Source organism: Dryas octopetala, chromosome 7, assembly GCF_963921425.1.
Source record: "Dryas octopetala chromosome 7, drDryOcto1.1, whole genome shotgun sequence".
Taxonomy (NCBI): Eukaryota; Viridiplantae; Streptophyta; class Magnoliopsida; order Rosales; family Rosaceae; genus Dryas; species Dryas octopetala.
This window is the reverse complement of record NC_141372.1, coordinates 2,574,926-2,592,387: the sequence shown is the minus strand read 5'-3', so window position 1 is coordinate 2,592,387 and position 17,462 is coordinate 2,574,926. Positions and strand designations below refer to the sequence as shown.

The 17,462-nt window shown below is 38.4% G+C and overlaps 4 protein-coding genes, 1 non-coding gene and 2 pseudogenes across 7 annotated transcripts; 3 read left to right on the top strand and 4 right to left on the bottom strand.

Annotated features, from left to right (window-relative positions):
• Positions 1-2,219: 2,219 nt before the first annotated feature.
• LOC147278419 (Pentatricopeptide repeat (PPR) superfamily protein) lies at positions 2,220-5,270 on the bottom strand. The gene is made up of 2 exons (XM_086251872.1): positions 2,666-5,270; positions 2,220-2,456 (listed from the first exon to the last, which is right to left on the bottom strand). Exon 1 carries the CDS (start codon positions 5,221-5,223, stop codon positions 3,094-3,096), a length of 2,130 nt encoding a protein of 709 aa, XP_086107998.1. The 5' UTR covers positions 5,224-5,270; the 3' UTR covers positions 2,220-2,456; positions 2,666-3,093.
• A 463-nt stretch (positions 5,271-5,733) lies between these two features.
• LOC147278418 (peroxidase superfamily protein) lies at positions 5,734-7,265 on the bottom strand. The gene is made up of 4 exons (XM_086251223.1): positions 7,041-7,265; positions 6,689-6,868; positions 6,426-6,591; positions 5,734-6,341 (listed from the first exon to the last, which is right to left on the bottom strand). Exons 1-4 carry the CDS (start codon positions 7,263-7,265, stop codon positions 5,926-5,928), a joined length of 987 nt encoding a protein of 328 aa, XP_086107349.1. The 3' UTR covers positions 5,734-5,925.
• A 620-nt stretch (positions 7,266-7,885) lies between these two features.
• Positions 7,886-10,539, bottom strand: DBR1 (debranching enzyme 1). Its single transcript, XM_086251222.1, has 9 exons — positions 10,405-10,539; positions 10,091-10,248; positions 9,859-9,980; positions 9,432-9,625; positions 9,166-9,348; positions 8,961-9,079; positions 8,696-8,835; positions 8,478-8,597; positions 7,886-8,333 (listed from the first exon to the last, which is right to left on the bottom strand). Exons 1-9 carry the CDS (start codon positions 10,525-10,527, stop codon positions 8,233-8,235), a joined length of 1,260 nt encoding a protein of 419 aa, XP_086107348.1. The 5' UTR covers positions 10,528-10,539; the 3' UTR covers positions 7,886-8,232.
• Positions 10,540-11,809: 1,270 nt separating this feature from the next.
• Positions 11,810-13,159, top strand: LOC147278416 (temperature-induced lipocalin-1 pseudogene; annotated as a pseudogene). Its single transcript, XR_015123287.1, has 2 exons — positions 11,810-12,063; positions 12,504-13,159. The product of XR_015123287.1 is annotated as a temperature-induced lipocalin-1 pseudogene (transcript).
• Positions 13,160-13,630: 471 nt separating this feature from the next.
• On the top strand, positions 13,631-14,241 carry LOC147278415 (protein TIC 55, chloroplastic pseudogene; annotated as a pseudogene).
• Positions 14,242-14,477: 236 nt separating this feature from the next.
• TRNAI-AAU (transfer RNA isoleucine (anticodon AAU)) lies at positions 14,478-14,551 on the bottom strand. Its single transcript has one exon. It is a non-coding gene; the product is annotated as a tRNA-Ile (tRNA).
• A 421-nt stretch (positions 14,552-14,972) lies between these two features.
• On the top strand, positions 14,973-17,406 carry LOC147278413 (protein TIC 55, chloroplastic-like). Of its 2 annotated transcripts, none has more exons than XM_086252502.1 (3): positions 14,973-15,537; positions 15,708-15,810; positions 16,003-17,406. In XM_086252502.1, the coding sequence occupies exons 1-3, from the start codon at positions 15,116-15,118 to the stop codon at positions 17,119-17,121; spliced, it is 1,644 nt and encodes a 547-aa protein (XP_086108628.1). In that variant the 5' UTR covers positions 14,973-15,115; the 3' UTR covers positions 17,122-17,406. The 2 variants fall into 2 exon arrangements, with proteins under 2 accessions (XP_086108628.1, XP_086108629.1); XM_086252503.1 differs by having other exon boundaries at positions 15,403-15,537; positions 15,704-15,810.
• The last annotated feature ends 56 nt before the right edge of the window (positions 17,407-17,462 follow it).

Here is a 17,462-nt window from a genome sequence, read left to right as displayed (position 1 = left end):
CTAGGAAGAAGGGATTGAAGCAATCAATTAATCATCTTGTGTTATTGCCGCACTTGATGTTTTAGTGGAGACATGCTGGATTGGAGACCGATAGAATCATGTGAAATTTCCATGCTTTTGCAGCTGCTCAAAAAGTATATTAGCTTTCAAGTGGTTACACACCCACCCCACTCTACTAGTCAAGTCCATCACACCACTAACGTACTCAACAAGTTAAAAGTCTAGTCTCTCACCCTCATGATATCCCATTCATTCATTCATTCTATCTAGATGGTTGATATACTATGTTATAGAGACTCCTAAGATGTATCCCAATTTTTGTTCATCAAAATAATACTAACACTTTTGTAAATAAATGAAATTGAGGGTAAGTCTAGTTATTAAACAAATAAAATACTACAACGTTAGTTAAGATTCTTAAAGTTCGTATACTACTTCTTTGTTATTCTACTAGATATGTAAATTATAATTAGGGAGACTTAGAGTTCAGTCCATTTTATGAACCTTTTTTAGACTAAGAGTAGTGATTTAAAGTTTTTAATTAAATCCTTTTATTTTTCTTCTTTGACGACTTTATGTTAGGTTTTAACTCTAAAACTCAGCCCACTCTACATCCTAGAAGGGGAAATACCTTTCAAATATGGATAAATACTCTTCAAATCGAGGAATCACTTTATTATGAATTAAAAATATTTTCTTATAAATTATTATGAATTAAAAAAATTTTCTTATAAATTTTAAAACACCTCCGGTCTCTATCTAAAAATTATTTTTTTAAAGAATCTAAACCTAATTATCTCTTATAATTATTCAAACAAGATTCACTTAATTAATAATTTAAGTTCATAATCTGTTAACAAATTTGAAAACAAAATATATGTATATACTGTTTGAAAAAAGAACATTTTTATTCGTAACATGACAAATAATAATAATAATAATAATAATAATAATAATAGGATGAGGATGAATTTGATATTCTTGTGGTCTGTTTTGTTTTAGATAGCTAGTTGGCTAGAGTTCATATGCATCCCGACGCGACTTTGCTTTCATGAAATTAAGTATCTATCAAAGCTTTTATGCAACCGGTGGCGTGGTGTCCATATTACAAATTAAGTCCATGCCTTACCGGTGGTGACCTGACCGGACCATCAACAAAGTCGCTCACTTGCACCCACCAAAAATAATTGAGTCCACGAAGACAACACCAAGCGCCAAACTCAAATTATTAATTGGAAGAAGAAAGCCCACCAAGTGCTAGTTAAATTAAAAAATTACTCTTTATAATTACTTTATAAAATTATTTATTCAATAATCCTCAATATAAAATAGTATAATCAACACAGGAACAAGTAAAAGTATTGTGTTCTCTTTTTTTTTTTTTCTTTTTTCTTTTACTATTGGACAAGACTTGAGATATATCAAGATATCGTTTTAGTGAAAATTAAACAGATGGAATGGGTGGCCAGCAAGCTTGGTCCAGCATAGTTCTCTTGTTTGGTTGTGGCTCTGTGAGACATCACAAATTTCTGGTGAGTTTATATAAAAATTAATAGCTGGAATCTTTATTTGAGAGCGATGGTACATGATTGGAATCTATTTAATTTATGTGGGGCACACGGAAGCTCTAGTGGGTGGTGGAAGAAAGCTGGAATCAATGTGTCCCAAAATATGAGAGAGAGATTCTGAAACAGATTTTGATGGGTTAACTGCAAATCATCCTCCAGTTTTCAGCACCAACAAGCAATTTTTTTGATGATAGGGTTCAATTCACTCATTTGCCATTTTCTCACGCATGGGCATGGCCCAATTAATAACTTTCCATTTTCCCAATTCCCACTTTGATAGTGCACTGTGCAGTGTGAACCATTAAAAGGGAAAACGGGTTTTCATAAAAAAAGAGAGATTAGGTATGATCAGGATCAAATCATCTGCAGCTTCTTCATATCTGACCAGCAAATAATCGTAACCAACTCATTACATCAATAAGATGCTATACATCAAACAAGGTTCCTAAGCACCATGCAGTATTTAATTATGTGTCACCTGCCAATTTGGTGTTGCAAAAAGCCAAATAAAAGAAAACCCAAAGAAAATAAAAAGAAATTATATTCGAATTAGGAGAAGGTTTTGTATGATATGATGATGATGAGTGTAAGTAAATTAAGTAATGAAGTTTGAGTCTCTAGAGTATTGCATACGTCATCGCAATGCCTGCATATATAAGACAAGGCATTCCTGTCAATGGCAGCTTGCAACTTTTGTTATTTTAGTACTGGTTGCTTAATGATATTTATTATGGAATTTTCCAAAGATGTTGAATTCTGTATTCACACTGATCGTGTACTGGAAGGCTGTCTTCATGCGCATATTTCCTGGTTGCACATGGTCCATGAATGTCCCTTTGGAACTTTGGAACTTGGAAGTCAACTAGTCAAGTCAATCAGCCTTCACCCCTGTTCAGATGAAGTTGTTTGTAAATTAATGTCCATTGTCCACTGCAACAGGAAGTCATCACTCATCCCTCTAAATAATAGATGTTCCAACTTTGTTTTTTTCAATTACAAGGGAAGAAATAGGAGAAAATTGAGAAAAAGATGGAGATACAATAAAGATAATAGAGGTGAGGAAGAAAAAGTCAAAAGTATAAAATGAAAGAACTCACATGTTTATTTGCTTGGTTCAGGGTTGCTAACATAACCCCAGTATATTATAGCTGGTATGTTATATGTGGAATTGCTGCACCTTTGCTTTCACCTTCAGTCACATCAAGTTGGTTCACATCGAGTGAGAAATTTCATTAACTTGCACAGTTTCGAACATCCCAATTTTTTTTTTACAAAAAATAATTATGTAAGCATGAATATGCATCGTTATTAGAAATACCTTCGACCCAGTTATCAGTGCCTGAGAAGAAGTAAAATATTTGTCAAGATTCCGATTCAACTGAACAGGCAGTGTTCTCCTGAGGGACTCCCATCAGTATTAATCATTATACAAATGTGAAACAGAAAAGGGGTATCTTGAGAAAAGATGGTGAGCCCTCCTTATGCAACCAACAACACTTAATCATAGTTTTGGTGAAGAGCAGCATCAGTAATTTAAATCACAGTACCCATCTATATGATCCACATCATGCATCAAAACCTTTAAATTAGCAACAAAATCAATCCTTTTGATTTCCTCCATCAAAACTCCCAATACAAAATATATCTCTTGACAATGGGGGTGGGAACGATCGTCGGCTTTGAAAGCATACACCTCATTCTTAAGTTCTATCCAACTCCAGCCGGGGACTTTTCTCACACCCCTTTCCCTCATAAGCCTCTTTACACTGGCTTTTTCATCCCACCTTTTAAGATATCCATACATGTCAGAAAGAAGAACATAAGTGCAGTGCTCTTCAGGTTCTAGGTCTAACAGATAGCTCGCTACTTGACTAGCTAATTCAATATTTCCACAAGGCCTGCAGGCACCCAATAAAGTCTTCCACACCATTGCATCGGGTTTAAATGGCATTGCTTCAATCAAGGCTTTTGCTTCATCTAGACGCCCAGCACGACCATATAGATCTACTGCACAAGCATAATGCTCCATTCTTGGGGCAATTCCATAATCAGATTCCATAGTTTCTAGAAACTTGCAGCCTTGTTCAACCAAACCCATGTGGCTACAAGCAGTTAGAACTGCAACAAAGGTTATATGATCAAGTTTCACGTTTTCCTTCTTCATTTGGAAGAAGAGGTCTAGAGCAACATATCCCTGCCCATGTTGTGCATATCCAAAAATAATTGAATTCCAAGTAATTGAGCTGTCTTTGCGGGTCTCTTCAAAGGATTTTTTAGCATCCTCAATGATCCCACACTTGGAATACATAAAGATCAAAGAACTGGCAACAAATTCGTTTGATTCAAGCCCTGACTTATGTGTCAAGGCATGAACCTGGTGACCCAGTTTGAGGATGGCTAAGTCTGAGCAAGACCTGAGTACAGCAGAGAAGGCATAGTGATCAATCTCTACCTCTGCATATCTCATATGCCCAAAAAATTTCAAGGCATCTTCACTCAACCCAAGTTGCGAGAATCCAGTCAAAATGGAGTTCCAAGAAATACGGTCCTTAGACTCCCTGGATTCAAAGATATGTAGTGCTTCTTCCATGGAATTGTTATTTGACTTGAGATATCTAGCGATTAAAGCATTAGAGATTGGTTCTGAATTTTCTAGTCCCTTTTTTATTACCAATCCATGAAGGGATTTTCCATGGTTTTTATGTGCTTCTTCAGAATAGGCACTGATGATGCTAGTATAACTGTAGATGTCTGGTTCAAACCCAAGCCTTTGCATGTCCATGAAGAGTTTGCAAGCAAGTTGTTCTTTTTTGTGAACCAAGTATGCTGCTAGCATGGAATTCCATGTCACCAAATCTCTGTTGCCAAGAGCACCATCAAACACTCTTTTGGCATCTTCTATCGACCCACATTCTGAATAGGAAGTGATTGTGGCGTTGCACACTGTACTTTCAAATCCCAGTCCATGTTTCATAATTTTACAATGGAGCTGCATAGTGGACTTGTAAAACTCAGAATCATCAAGCAATGTCAAAAGTGGAGCAATCGTGCCATCTTCAAGCTTCACACCCTCCTGCTCCATACAATTTAACAACCGAAACGCAGTCCTGCGATCACCTACTTGCACAAAACCAGCCATTAGGGCATTCCATGACACAGAATTACGTTCTGGCAAGGACTCAAAGACCACATAAGCCTCCTCAACTCTCCCACACTTTGCATACATGTCCAAAAGAGCACTTCCTGAATAAACATTACCCTCATAACCCATCTTAACAACCATGGTATGCACTTGTTGCCCAATATCATATCGATAAACACAAGCCACCCCTTTAAGTATGCTCCCAAATGTGTACCCATCAAAATCAAACCCACATCTTTTCATGGCTCTTAGGACCTCCCACGCAGTCTCAAAGTTCCCATAGTTTACATGCCCAGTAATCAACGTATTCCAAGACACAGTGTCTCTGTGAGGCATGTCGTCGAACATTTTGTGCGCAACACAAAGCTCTTGACATCTTGCATACCCATTGAGGATATTGTTGGCACAGTAAATGTCTGCGAGGGCTCCTAATTTGATTTCCCTACAATGGGTTATCGAAACCTTGCACAAAGCATTCACTGTGCTGTCAATGAGTGAGTGCAAGGCCCTCATTCATGAGTAGCCACCAAATCACCAATACCCTTTTCGCTACATAAACAATGAATTGATAAAGCCTTCTTCTTTTTCATACACACCCACACCTAAAAAACCAGTAAATAATGGAGGCCTAATAGGGGTACCTCTGGGTCCAAGTACGGGCTCTGAACTGCAGAGCTAAGTGGCGGCAACAATGGCGGGTTGAGTTTAGTTTGTTTGAAACATCGGTTTTAATTGGGAAACAGTCAATTTGTTGAAACCCATATTCCTTGCAAATGGGTCGGGTCTGGCATGTCCAAGTATTTGAGCCAGTTCACAAGTCTTGTCGGATCTACATGTGAAATGCATAAAATAGTCATTATTTAATGTTTTTTTTGTCAGAATTGACGTTCATTATTTTGATAGATTTTAGAAAAAGTTGAAATTAGTTTCAAACTGAGTTATGCAGGCAGAGGCAGAGTCATATGGCTGGTACATCATTTATCTAACAAGTAATAACCCAAATGGCCAGATGAATATGGAAGAACATGAAATTTATAATTTTCATGAATACTTATACGATAACATAATGATAACACCCATTTTAATTTCCCCTCTCCACTCAAATCACATAAAACATGTAGTATTAGTCTTGTAACACTTTCAAAGACCCCCATTTGGTTAAAATTGGCTTTGAAATTTTCTCTCAAAGCAAGAATTGCAAGTATATTCGAATCTTCAAGCATTAGTTTTTGGACAAAATGCTCGAATTTCCCCTTCATCACCTGTCTTCACGCCAATGCTAGTAAGCTTCAAGAATGACTGAACCCAACTCTCAAAAAAGCTAACTTGGTCCTCTGCAAAATTCTCTACTTGTTTCCTTGTTCTGTCATTGCTTAAAAGGACGGAATCCGATTGAAACAGCCCTTTGTGTTCTAAGAGATTTTGGTAGTACTGATTATCAAACGCAAAGGAAGTTTTAGGATCATTGTTGACTGTTGTAGATGGACTTGCGCCTGCGGGGCACTGTTTCTTGAGCTCCTCTGCATATGCATTGTCTAAGGATGTGTCAATGAGTGTGAGTCTCCCTTTGGAGTCCTCTTGGAACCTGTCACTGAATGCACCACAATGAGCTGCTCCTATTGTGTGAGCTCCTATGTCAAACAATCAAGGGGTGTCAATTTTTGACATGACATGATAACACGATAAAAGGACTCGAACCCATGAATAAGATGTACCTGACAGGGTGACAAGGTCTTCCAAAGACAACCCTTTATCAGAGAAGAGCTTAATCATCTCATCCATAGTAAAACTTGTATCTACAATGTTAGGTCTGACATTTGAAGATGCAGAAACCTTCCCATCTCTCCTACCAGTCGGAATCTGCACCACAGGTCCGCCAGCCTGTTTTACAGTCATCACAATTCGCAATAAATACCCGACCAAAAGATAGAGAAAAATAATGAAGAGCAAACAGAACAGCTGAAGTGGGAGATCTTACAATTTCAACAGCATCTCTGGCAGCTAAAGCAACAATGTCAGCGCAAGAAACAGTTTCTGGACAGAAAATTTCAAGCATTCTTTTTGCTGAATCAATTACTGAAAACCCTCCCAGAGAAGTGTTTGCTGGATCACTTCTCTCAGTCCCATTCCCTAGTAGAAGCACAGATGCATCACAACCCTGTAAAACATGCATGACAAACATTATTGAAACATGAAAGAAGAGAAGCCCCCATGGAAATGGTGTCAATTCAAATTAAACCCCAAAAATCAATGAGGCAGAATAGAGTTCTAGTAAAGGTTAGAATGCATATATGTAAGAGCAAGCTGTATATTAAGGTAGAATTCTTTACCTCCACAAAGCAATCATGGAAGAGCAAGCGAAGGAGCTTCCCAGGGATGGTAGGGTCCATGTCGGAAGCTGATCTCACTGTGTTTCTGACCATGAACTCAGCATTAGGACATGAAGCTGAGTAGAAATTCAATGTGAGGTCTGCACAACAAGCAGAAGCAGCAAGACATAACCAGACAAAGAAGAAACCATTTGCATAAGAGAAAGATCTTGGTTTTTTCTCCATATATAATAAAGGGTTAGATTTCATAGAGCCCAACCGTACAGAGAAAAGCGTATAACACCTTGGCTTCTTAGCTCTTTTAACATCATTCACAGTTTGAGATTATCAAAGAGAGAGAGAGATGGCCAATGGCCATGCCAGATCATATATAAGTCTATTTAAAGCTTCATGAATGTAGTTTTGGTAATGTCAGGAGGTAGCTGGACCACAGCAGTATGAAATTACTCATCCCACAAAGGGAAAAAAATATAAATAAAAAAAGCGAATGGGAGTTTAGCTCAATCAACGCAGCCTTCAAGATTATAATTAGCTTTGCCTCCTGCTCCTCCTTCTCCCTTTAATCTCAATTTCTACCCCAAATTGCCATGTAAATGTTAAAACTAGGATGTAAATAGGATGTTGGACTAGAATAAGAGGATTCTGCAACTGTAGAGCCCATTTGATCACCAACTTAGTAATACCCTGTTATCTTGGCCAGGTCGTGAAACTATTCACTTATTCAGTATTCATGAACAATATTCCCTCCTTTCATATTCATATTAGTTTCAACCATGCATATTAAAGTGAGCTAAAAAGAACTGAACTTAGAGTCCCAAACATCTTAAAATACAACAAAAAACATGTGAACTTAAAAGTCGGTATATCTCTTGTTCTCATGGCGAGAGTATAGCATACAATTTGCTCACTCTTACTGTCTTACAAGTTGCAAAAATTAGACTCTGAATAAAAGATATTTTACAACGGGGCTAAAAAATGAAAAAGAAAACAAAAAAGGACAGAGAGGGGCCGCACCCATTGACTGAAAGAAGGGGCCAGACCATCCAAGGATTTACATGAAATTTGATTACATAAACCTCAATTGAGAGATCTTAACAGCATTGATCAGGCCCAAATATTTTGAAACTGGCATGATATAGATGCCTGAAGAGCCAAAAGGCTGTTTCTGACCAAGGATACCACCACAGGAGCTTCAAACTTTCTCATTTTTGGTATCCGCAGCATCTTCAGCAAGTTCTTCCAACTCGTCCACATCATCAATGGGAATGTCTTCGCTGTTATCTTCAAGAGAACCTACAGAAATCTTTGCAATCAGTTTTAAGAAAGCTTGAAAGAGGAAAAGGCTTGTAATAAGAAACTGCAGGAGTCTCAAAACCTGAGCAAAGTTTATCAATAAGCTGGCACTCATTTCATGGACAGAGAAGAACAAATTTTTACCTCTATGGACTACTGGAAGAGGACTCCTGTATACTTCCGCTGATTCTGACATGTTATCAAGAAGATAAGGAAGTTCCAGAAACTGCAAAAAGGATTCTGTTTGGGGATTCCGAGTGTATCCTGCAAAATGACAATATTGTACATTTACAAAAAATGAATTTCTTGTTTATCAGCGGTTTAAAATGATATTACAGTAACGATGACATGATAATCTATACCAGGAAATGAATCATTAGATACAGATTTAGAGGGATTATAAGATGGAACTGTCTGGGTGAATTCAAAAGGTCTGGCCCCTCTTGCTTGTAACTTGCTCTTGACCCATTGACGACAATCTTCCTTGTCAAGATTTACACTCCTATAATATTAACAAACACACTTAAAAACAAGATCCTTAAAAAAAGGGTAAAGAGGGAGGGAATAGAAGGTTTAACAGTCAGAATATTGGTAATATGCTCAGTACATTTCTAAATATGTACACACCAAAGATTTGCACTTCTGGTCGTGAGAGGGAAAACAGAGTTAAATCGACGAGTTATTTCTAGCCATTCCTCATCATACTGAATCTCATAAGGCCCTGGCTCTGATTCCATCTCAATAATCTAAAAACCAGTGAACGTCACAATTAGAATTGTTTGCTACCAGCAATGAACACCCTATATACTACATTCAAATTCACATCAAATACCTGTAAAAAATTGCGTCCCGGAAGGCACTTATCAAGAGCAAGAAAATTTGTCACTGGACCATCTTCCCCATGTTGAACAAGAGCAGAGAATTTGCAGTGTAGATGAGCTGAAAACCAATAAGGTGGTTTCAATTTTTCTAGCAATTGAGCAGCAGCTTTACTTCCAAGAGTTCTTTCCTGAATCTAATGACATTTTAAACAAAATAAGTGATTTAAGATACATACTAATCAAGTTTACCAAGTCACATTGACATTCTTGCAATTACCTCCTTCTCAAAAAAAGGCTTGAATCGAACAAGTTTCTTCCAGTCCCCACAATCAGTGATGCCAACAGGCCAATCATGTGAAAGAAAAATATCAATTGGTTCCTCAACTTGCATGAGTTTGTGGACATCATACTCACGAACATGATATACAGACCTGATAGTACTATCATTATAAGGAGGCCTCTCATAGTGTCCTGCTCAGGAGGGGAAAATTAACCTTGTTTTAACAGCATATATCAAAATTGCACATACCATAGAGAAACATAAATAGCTATTGTGAACCAATGATAAGTTAAGTAATAAACATCTGGAATGACACAAAATTATGCATTCAAAACTCCAATGAACTAGTTTTCTGAAAGGTTTTCAATATAAATTCAATAGTTATGCCTAGAAGATAAAAGACCAAACATGAACTCAAACCAACCTAAACGATAATGGCGCTGATTGTAAATTCCAGAGAGCCCACCAATACGAAGGTTTCCGAACTTGACTACTCCAGCAAACCCCAAGAAGTATATATTAGGTGCTGCCCATCCTCCATAGTACCTATAAAAACAGCAAGCAATGCAAACAATTTACACAGAGAACGGCAACAAATTGTTCATCAAAACAGAAAAAACAAGACCAACTTGGAGCGCTATGTTAAAATTACTCACAGTTCCCACATATAATTAGAAGCTTCGTGATTCCCACCGATGAATATGGTTGGAAACGGAGCGACTTCCTCGCCAGAATAGTATTTCCAGAAGGTGTTCATGGCTTTGAATTTTTGAGGCACATTTAAGCTCTCCAAATCTTTCTCATTCCTCACAGCCTAAATTTACGAAAGCATTTACATTTCAGTATTTCACTAACATTGTCAAATTTCGAAACAGTTTAATAGAGAAAAAAAAGCTCAAACTTAATTTAGGGCTAGTAAGCAAGAATTGAAACTGCAAGTGCCCAAATTGGGGATTTTGAATTGGGGTACCTGGAAGTCGCCGCAGCAGAGGAGGAGGTCGATTTTGGTGTTGTGAATTTTTTCGTAGTGTTGGAGGGTTCTGTAGACGTTGTCGAGGTCGCCATGCATACAACCTTCTACTGCAATTTTCATTCTGATGCTCAAATCGGAGTGACAAAGTGGAGCGAACCAAATACTGGGGTTTAAGCAAACTTTTTTAGTTGGGCCTTTTTTCTTTACACTTTTCCTATCACCTCTTTTACTATGAATTTGAGGTAAATTTCAACCAGTGAATATATACTTATTTACGGGCTTATTACATATACTGATATACCACTTTCAAATTATATTATGTTTGACCGGTCCTCAACTTGGATTTCTTTGGTAAATGATAACCGAAGCTGTTCTAAATCAGCTTTCACGCATCCAGTCTAATTTTTTGAGCTAGTTAAAGGCAGACAATTCACACCCTAGATTTCATTGGATATTAAAATATTTAATATTTTATCCCTATATTCAATTTGGGTTAAAAAATGAGTTTGTTTAGAGTTAATTATATTTACACCCTCTGAGGTTTATCATCTTTTCATATACACCCCTTAAAGTTTTTAATAATTACACATACACTCCCTGAGGTTTTAAAACTGTTACATATAAACCCCCTACAAGAAAAATAAATAAATAAAAAAGAAAAGGTTAAATCTTATACCTTGAATAATCTTATTAGGTTATTTAATCATTTAACATGTTTTTTTGCATAATTTCTTATCATTTTCGTCTCACTATAGAGGTTATATGTAACAGTTTTAAAACCTCAGGGGTGTATGTGTAATTATTGAAATTCTAGGGGGTATATGTGAAAAGACGATAAACCTTAAAGAGTGTAAATGTAATTAACTCGTTTGTTTACTAGTTTTGTACATGTGGTGCCACGCGGCCTTATGGAATTGTGAGATTTAAATTCTCTACACTTAAAAAACCAAACAAGTCTTTTTCTTTAAAGATGTTGAAGATAAATTTTTGAACAAAAGGAATGAAAGAAAGAGTGATGTTGTACAACAAACCGAAAACAGTAAAATTGACAGTAGATTTGGTTTTTTTCTGTTGTTTTATTTCCTTAAGATAAGTAGATAACAGCACCTTCTTTGAATGGGAATGAAGCTGGAAATTAATCTCAGAAGAGCCAGACTTTTTCACAGCCTAAAATGATGAAACGGCGCTGTCGATCCTGAAGAAACGTTGATAATGGAGATTGGACTATCAAAAAGTACTATCACAAGAACCAACCTCACTAATCGAGTAATCGTGCAAGCAAAGCAACAAATGATCAATAATCACTATTCACTATTCAATATTCACTAGCAAACTTCATCAATATAATTATATATAGCTTCATCTTCACTCTCCCACAAACGAATTAAGCAGAGTAGTATACATGGCTCTCTTTCACCCTTCACTCTCACACTCACACACCTTCCTCTCTTCCACTTCCAAATTACCATTATTAACACCAACAATCACATCACATTCACCCCCACCTCCCAAACCATTACTATTTCCATCAACTATACGAAACAAGACCCACACTATAATAAGGTCATGTGGGATTGCTGTGTTCAACAAGCAGCTCGTTTTGTATCGCCATGGGAAAGAAGTGCTTCGGTGTTACCAGGATCGTTGCCCCCACAGGTGATTGGTTATCATTGCTTATCTGTTTGTTTCTGTGGAAAATTTCTCTTGAACAAATATATGATACTTAAACGAGTTGATTAGCCACTTGATGTAACTAATAATGAATGTTGAATCTAAGGGAAAATGGATCTTCTAAATGGTTTCATATTTAAATTTAGCTTCTTTTAATGTATACCTTGTAAATAGCGAGTGAGATTGAGGTTTTTCGAGAGATTCTTCTACAATAATATAACTAGCAATAGCATGTATAATTATTTCAAGTAAAGCTTACAGTTTTTAAAAGCATATCGAATGTAGCACTGCCCAATTCAAGACTTTTTCAGGTTTTACCTCTTTTTTACTTGCCAATGCAATATGCATATTACATTATTACAATACTTTTCTGGTGCTGTTAACCTCACCGATCGATCAACTCTAAAATTTGTGGTAATTTTCAGAGGCCAACCTAGTTCGAACGATGTGGTGGAGGGTCTGGACTTGCAGAGGTATATGGGGCGGTGGTATGAGATAGCCTCATTCCCATCAAGGGTTCAGCCCAAGAATGGAGAGAACACAAGGGCTACCTACACTCTGAGAGATGATTGGTATGTGAATGTGTTCAAGGAGACTTGGACTGATGGAAAAAGAGGCTGCATAGAGGGCACTGCCTACAAGGCTGACCCTTCCAGTGATGAGGCCAAGCTCAAAGTGAAATTCTATGTTCCTCCATTGTTGCCCATCATCCCTGTTGTTGGTGATTACTGGGTTTTGTATATTGATGAGGATTATCAGTATGCTTTGATTGGTGAGCCTAGCAGGAACTACCTTTGGATATTAAGCAGGCAGGCTCATCTAGAGGATGAAATTTACAACCAGCTAGTTCAAAGAGCCAAGGATAAGGATTATGATGTCAGCAAACTCCACAGAACACCACAGAGTGACTCTCCACCAGAAGGAGAAGAAGGTCCCAAGGACACCAAGGGGATCTGGTGGTTCAAATCCATCCTAGGAATATAGTAGCTAGCATATTGGGGTTTGTAATTGTCTGCGTATATTACACAGACACACATATATACATATATATGGAATAAAACAAACATAAAAACCCCTTTATGCAACATGTAGGTTAGGACTAAGAGTATTGTTGTTAATTTATGTTTAGTTATTGCAGAGTCAAGAGTGTTTGTGGATGCAAAGTGTGAAAGATCTCACAAACAAAAAAAAAAAGTGAAAGAAATGATCTTCATAATTTTCATATAGTTCTATGCAATTTATGTGTACAATCATTAATATCTAAAATTCTAAACTCTAAATTTATAATCATGTTGTTCATCCATATTACAACACATAGTTTAACATTGTTATATGATGGTGTTAAGGCCATACCTAAAAATTTCCCCACATCCTCTCGCAGGAAGGTGGGGTGGGCTAATAAAGAGAACAATATCTTGCCTTACTTCTTGAGGTTTCAAGCACCTTGTGTTCTTCAAAACACTCGGCAACTTGTAGACAGCGATGGGGAGAAGCACTCCTTATTTCCTTAATGGGTCTCTTCCTCTGTAGACCAACAGGGCAAGGAAAATGCATGGCCATTGCCACGTTTGGAGCCACCAAAATATCCCCTTTGGTGAAATTGATCCCAAATTGGTACTTCCATAACAAATTAACAATGCTTGTAAAATGAGGTGCTTTTGAAAGAGAAAGTACCCACAAAAGAGCTCTACCTTAACTTAAAGTCATCTGATGTTTGGGTGGCAGAGTATAGGAAATGGGTGGACAGAGTAGGCAGGGTATGCCTTACTGTTTTGGGCACATCATTGTGTCATTGCCCAAAGAGCCTGCCATGGTGGAACATGCACCAGCAGGACTTGTTGCTAGTGCTTCAGCTTCTGCACCAGCTAAGGGAGGGGTTGGAACCATGTGTGCTCCCAATTTGACCAACAGGTATTTCAGGCATGTGGTTCATTGCAAAGGGTGCAGAAATGTGATCCGAAATTTCAAGGCCTGGAAAAATGGGATTTCTGGTGTTGCTCTTGGGCTGATTGCTGTGGCTATTTTGGTGTCTGGGAGGCAGTGGAAGACCCCTTTCACCCTTTGTTGGTGTCAGCAGCTATGTGCTCAGCTGGGGCTTATGCATGCTCGGCTGCTATTGCATTCAATACGACAAACTTCATAAGGGCACACAAGAGATTGTGAATCATCAACATCATATATATGATTATATGGAATATGCTATATATAATATGTTCTTCCTAGTTCCTAGCCAAGAAGACATCTATGTGAAAGAATAAAGATGTTCAAAGTGGATAATAATGTAATATAGAATAGGATTGTAGAGTAGAATGTATTAATTGCTATTTTGTATTCAAATATTGTCTAGGTTTTACATGTGGAAAGGTGCTGAAAGGAGTAGGAAAAATTAAAAAAACAATTGGCCCATGCAGGTCTCGAACCTGCGACCTTCGCGTTATTAGCACGACGCTCTAACCAGCTGAGCTAATAGGCCATTTGATAAATTTTACACGATTTTATATTTTCTAATATTGAACAGAACTAAAGACAGATATTTCTGGGCCTAGCCAGTTGCCAGTGTTCTCCACTTCTCGCGCAAACAAATAATAAGTGGGTCTGGAGAATTAGAGAGAGAGAGAGAGAGCAAGAATTCACAACAAAGTAACAAACAACAAGTGGGTCTAAAAAAATGTAGGAAAATTTGAGAGAGAGAGAGAGAGAGCTTGTGTGTAAAATAAAGAATTTGAGTATCAAAAAGGGTACAGTGTTTGTGTACGTAACCAAACTCAACACAAGCTTGTCTTCCTGTTTGACTCACATACCAATATGGCAATATGTGCCAAAGATTGTGTGGCTACGAGCAATGCAACAAGCTCTGGAGCAACTACACACATGACACACGCAACCCATTTCACTGTCACTCTTGCTCTCTCTGAGTCTCTCATATTCACATGGCTTTATTTCCTCCCACTACTTCCCACCCTTTTCGTCTCCCTGACTTTCCTTAATTTCTTCCTTTCTTTCTTTCTTTCTTTCCTCTCCAACACAACAATCAAACATGGCTTTGTTTCATCCATTTCTCTCACACACCACCTCCCTCTCCTCCAACACAATTAAACCAGTACCACTCAAACTCCTCTCATCCCTCTCACCACACCCACTCATCAGAGTACCCTTCATTCCAGTAAGAAAGATAGGCAGCAACACCATGAAGTGCAGTATAGTCGCAGACATCAAACCAGCCCCACTTGAAGAGGAGGATCACAAGGACGTCCTGGTGGGTCCCACCAGCGAGGAAGAGCGAAGAGGGGTGAGGGTCGTGGCGGACTATGATTGGACAGAGGAATGGTACCCTCTGTACCTCACCCAGGACATTCCGGAAGATGCACCTTTGGGTCTCACTGTCTTTGATAAGCAACTTGTGCTCTACAGGGATGGGGCTGGTGAGCTCCAGTGTTACCAAGATCGCTGCCCCCACAGGTAAATTGTCTTTGATTGTTAATTTCTAGTATATAGCAATTTTTAGTTGTTTTAAGACTTTTGGATTGGAACTTTGTGATTTTGATGAATTTGATTGAGCAAAAGCGAAATTCCACCTAATAAAAACTTGGGTCATGACTCGTGACTCATAACAATCCTCTCTTAGCTAGGTTGGCGAAACTATCCGAAGGCCAGTTGATTGATGGAAAACTGGAATGTTTGTATCATGGTTGGCAATTTGAAGGCCAAGGAAAATGTGTAAAGATCCCTCAGGTCTGTGACTCTGTCTCTCCTCATTAATTAACATTGTGGGTTGTGCTGAGTATTTATGTTTAAAATGAACCGGTCAAAATTCAAAGGTTAAAAATGTTTGTATGTCATACTTGTCTGTACTATGGAATTTTCCTGGGTTCATTACCATGAATGGATTGTTAGTGGTGTTGAATGTGTATGTCTGTACTACAGCTTCCAGCTAATGCCAAAATTCCCAGATCAGCTTGTGTGAGAACATATGAGGTGAGGGACTCACAAGGGGTTGTGTGGGTTTGGATGTCTCAGAAGACACCACCAAACACTGCTAAGCTGCCTTGGTTTGAGAACTTTGCCAGGCCAGGGTTCCAAGATACTTCAACAACCCATGAGCTCCCTTATGACCACTCCATACTCTTGGAGAACCTCATGGATCCAGCCCATGTTCCAATCTCCCATGACAGGACAGACTGGAGTGCCAAAAGGGAAGATGCTCAACCGCTTCGTTTTGAGCTCACTGAACGCGGTGATCGAGGATTTGCAGGCTGGTGGGGCAAGACAACCGATCCATCCGCCTCGAGCTTCTTGAAGTTTGATGCACCCTGTGTTCTTCAAAATAATCGCGAAATTGTTGACGAAAAGGGTGAAAAGCACTACTTCACGGGCCTCTTCCTCTGTAGACCAACTGGACAAGGGAAGTCCATGCTTATTGTGAGGTTTGGAGGAACAAAAAGATCCCCATTGGCAAAGTTGTTTCCCAAATGGTACTTCCACCAGAATGCAGGCAAGGTCTTTGAGCAAGATATGGGGTTTCTTTCATCTCAGAATGAGATACTTATGAAAGAAAGAGTACCCACCAAAGAGTTGTACATAAACTTAAAATCCTCAGATACATTTGTAGCTGAATACAGAAAATGGATGGACAAAGTAGGGCATGGAATGCCTTACCATTTTGGGCACAGCACAATTTCATTGCCCAAAGAGCCTGCCGTGGTGGAACACGCGCCTGCCGGACTTGTCGCCGGTGCTGCAGCAGCTTTTCCGGCTAAGGGAGGCATTGGAACCATGCATGCTCCGAATTTGGCCAACCGGTATTTCCGGCATGTGGTTCATTGCAGAGGGTGCAGAACTGTTGTCAAAGCATTTGAAGGTTGGAAGAATGCCCTTACTGGCATTGCTGTTGCATTGGCCGCATTGGCAATTCTGGTCTCGGCGAGGCAGTGGAAGGCCATTCTATTAGTATCAGCAGCCATATGCTCTGGTGGAGCTTATGCATGCTCAGCTGCCTATGATTTGAACACAACAAACTTCATAAGGACGCACAGGAGATTGTGAGCCATCAAAATTATTCCTTTCAGGCCAAGACCACGATATGGGATAAAAAAGAAGCTTAGATACCATAATATATTGCAATTGAGTGTAGATTGTGTTTACTGTATTTTTATACATTTTAGTTTCTTATTGGAAACTTGAAATCTCTCATTTCTTTGTGTGCTTTCTCATTTTTGTTCTTCATTTTTCGTGGCTCAGAACAAGGCTCATTTCTTCTTTTCTGTAAACAATAAAGCTTCAGTTATTTGTATAGACAATTACTGCTTTATTTGGCACTTCTTTTCTTTACGAATTTAAAATATATTTATGTCGTTAATTTTTTTTCAAAGAAAAAAACACTAGTG

Bases quoted from the DNA above. Each gene is read 5' to 3' on its own strand.
- LOC147278419 (XM_086251872.1), bottom strand. From the start codon at position 5,223: ATGAGGGCCTTGCACTCACTCATTGACAGCACAGTGAATGCTTTGTGC.
- LOC147278413 (XM_086252502.1), top strand. From the start codon at position 15,116: ATGGCTTTGTTTCATCCATTTCTCTCACACACCACCTCCCTCTCCTCC. The intron at 15,538-15,707 runs GTAAATTGTCTT...TCTCTTAGCTAG, and splicing joins CAAGATCGCTGCCCCCACAG to GTTGGCGAAACTATCCGAAG. The intron at 15,811-16,002 runs GTCTGTGACTCT...TCTGTACTACAG, and splicing joins AATGTGTAAAGATCCCTCAG to CTTCCAGCTAATGCCAAAAT.
- DBR1 (XM_086251222.1), bottom strand. From the start codon at position 10,527: ATGAAAATTGCAGTAGAAGGTTGTATGCATGGCGACCTCGACAACGTC. The intron at 10,249-10,404 runs GTACCCCAATTC...TCGTAAATTTAG, and splicing joins TCTGCTGCGGCGACTTCCAG to GCTGTGAGGAATGAGAAAGA. The intron at 8,334-8,477 runs GTAAAAATTTGT...AGATTTCTGTAG, and splicing joins TCTTCCAGTAGTCCATAGAG to GTTCTCTTGAAGATAACAGC.
- LOC147278418 (XM_086251223.1), bottom strand. From the start codon at position 7,265: ATGGAGAAAAAACCAAGATCTTTCTCTTATGCAAATGGTTTCTTCTTT. The intron at 6,869-7,040 runs GTAAAGAATTCT...CATGTTTTACAG, and splicing joins TCCATGATTGCTTTGTGGAG to GGTTGTGATGCATCTGTGCT. The intron at 6,592-6,688 runs GTAAGATCTCCC...ACTGTAAAACAG, and splicing joins CCAGAGATGCTGTTGAAATT to GCTGGCGGACCTGTGGTGCA.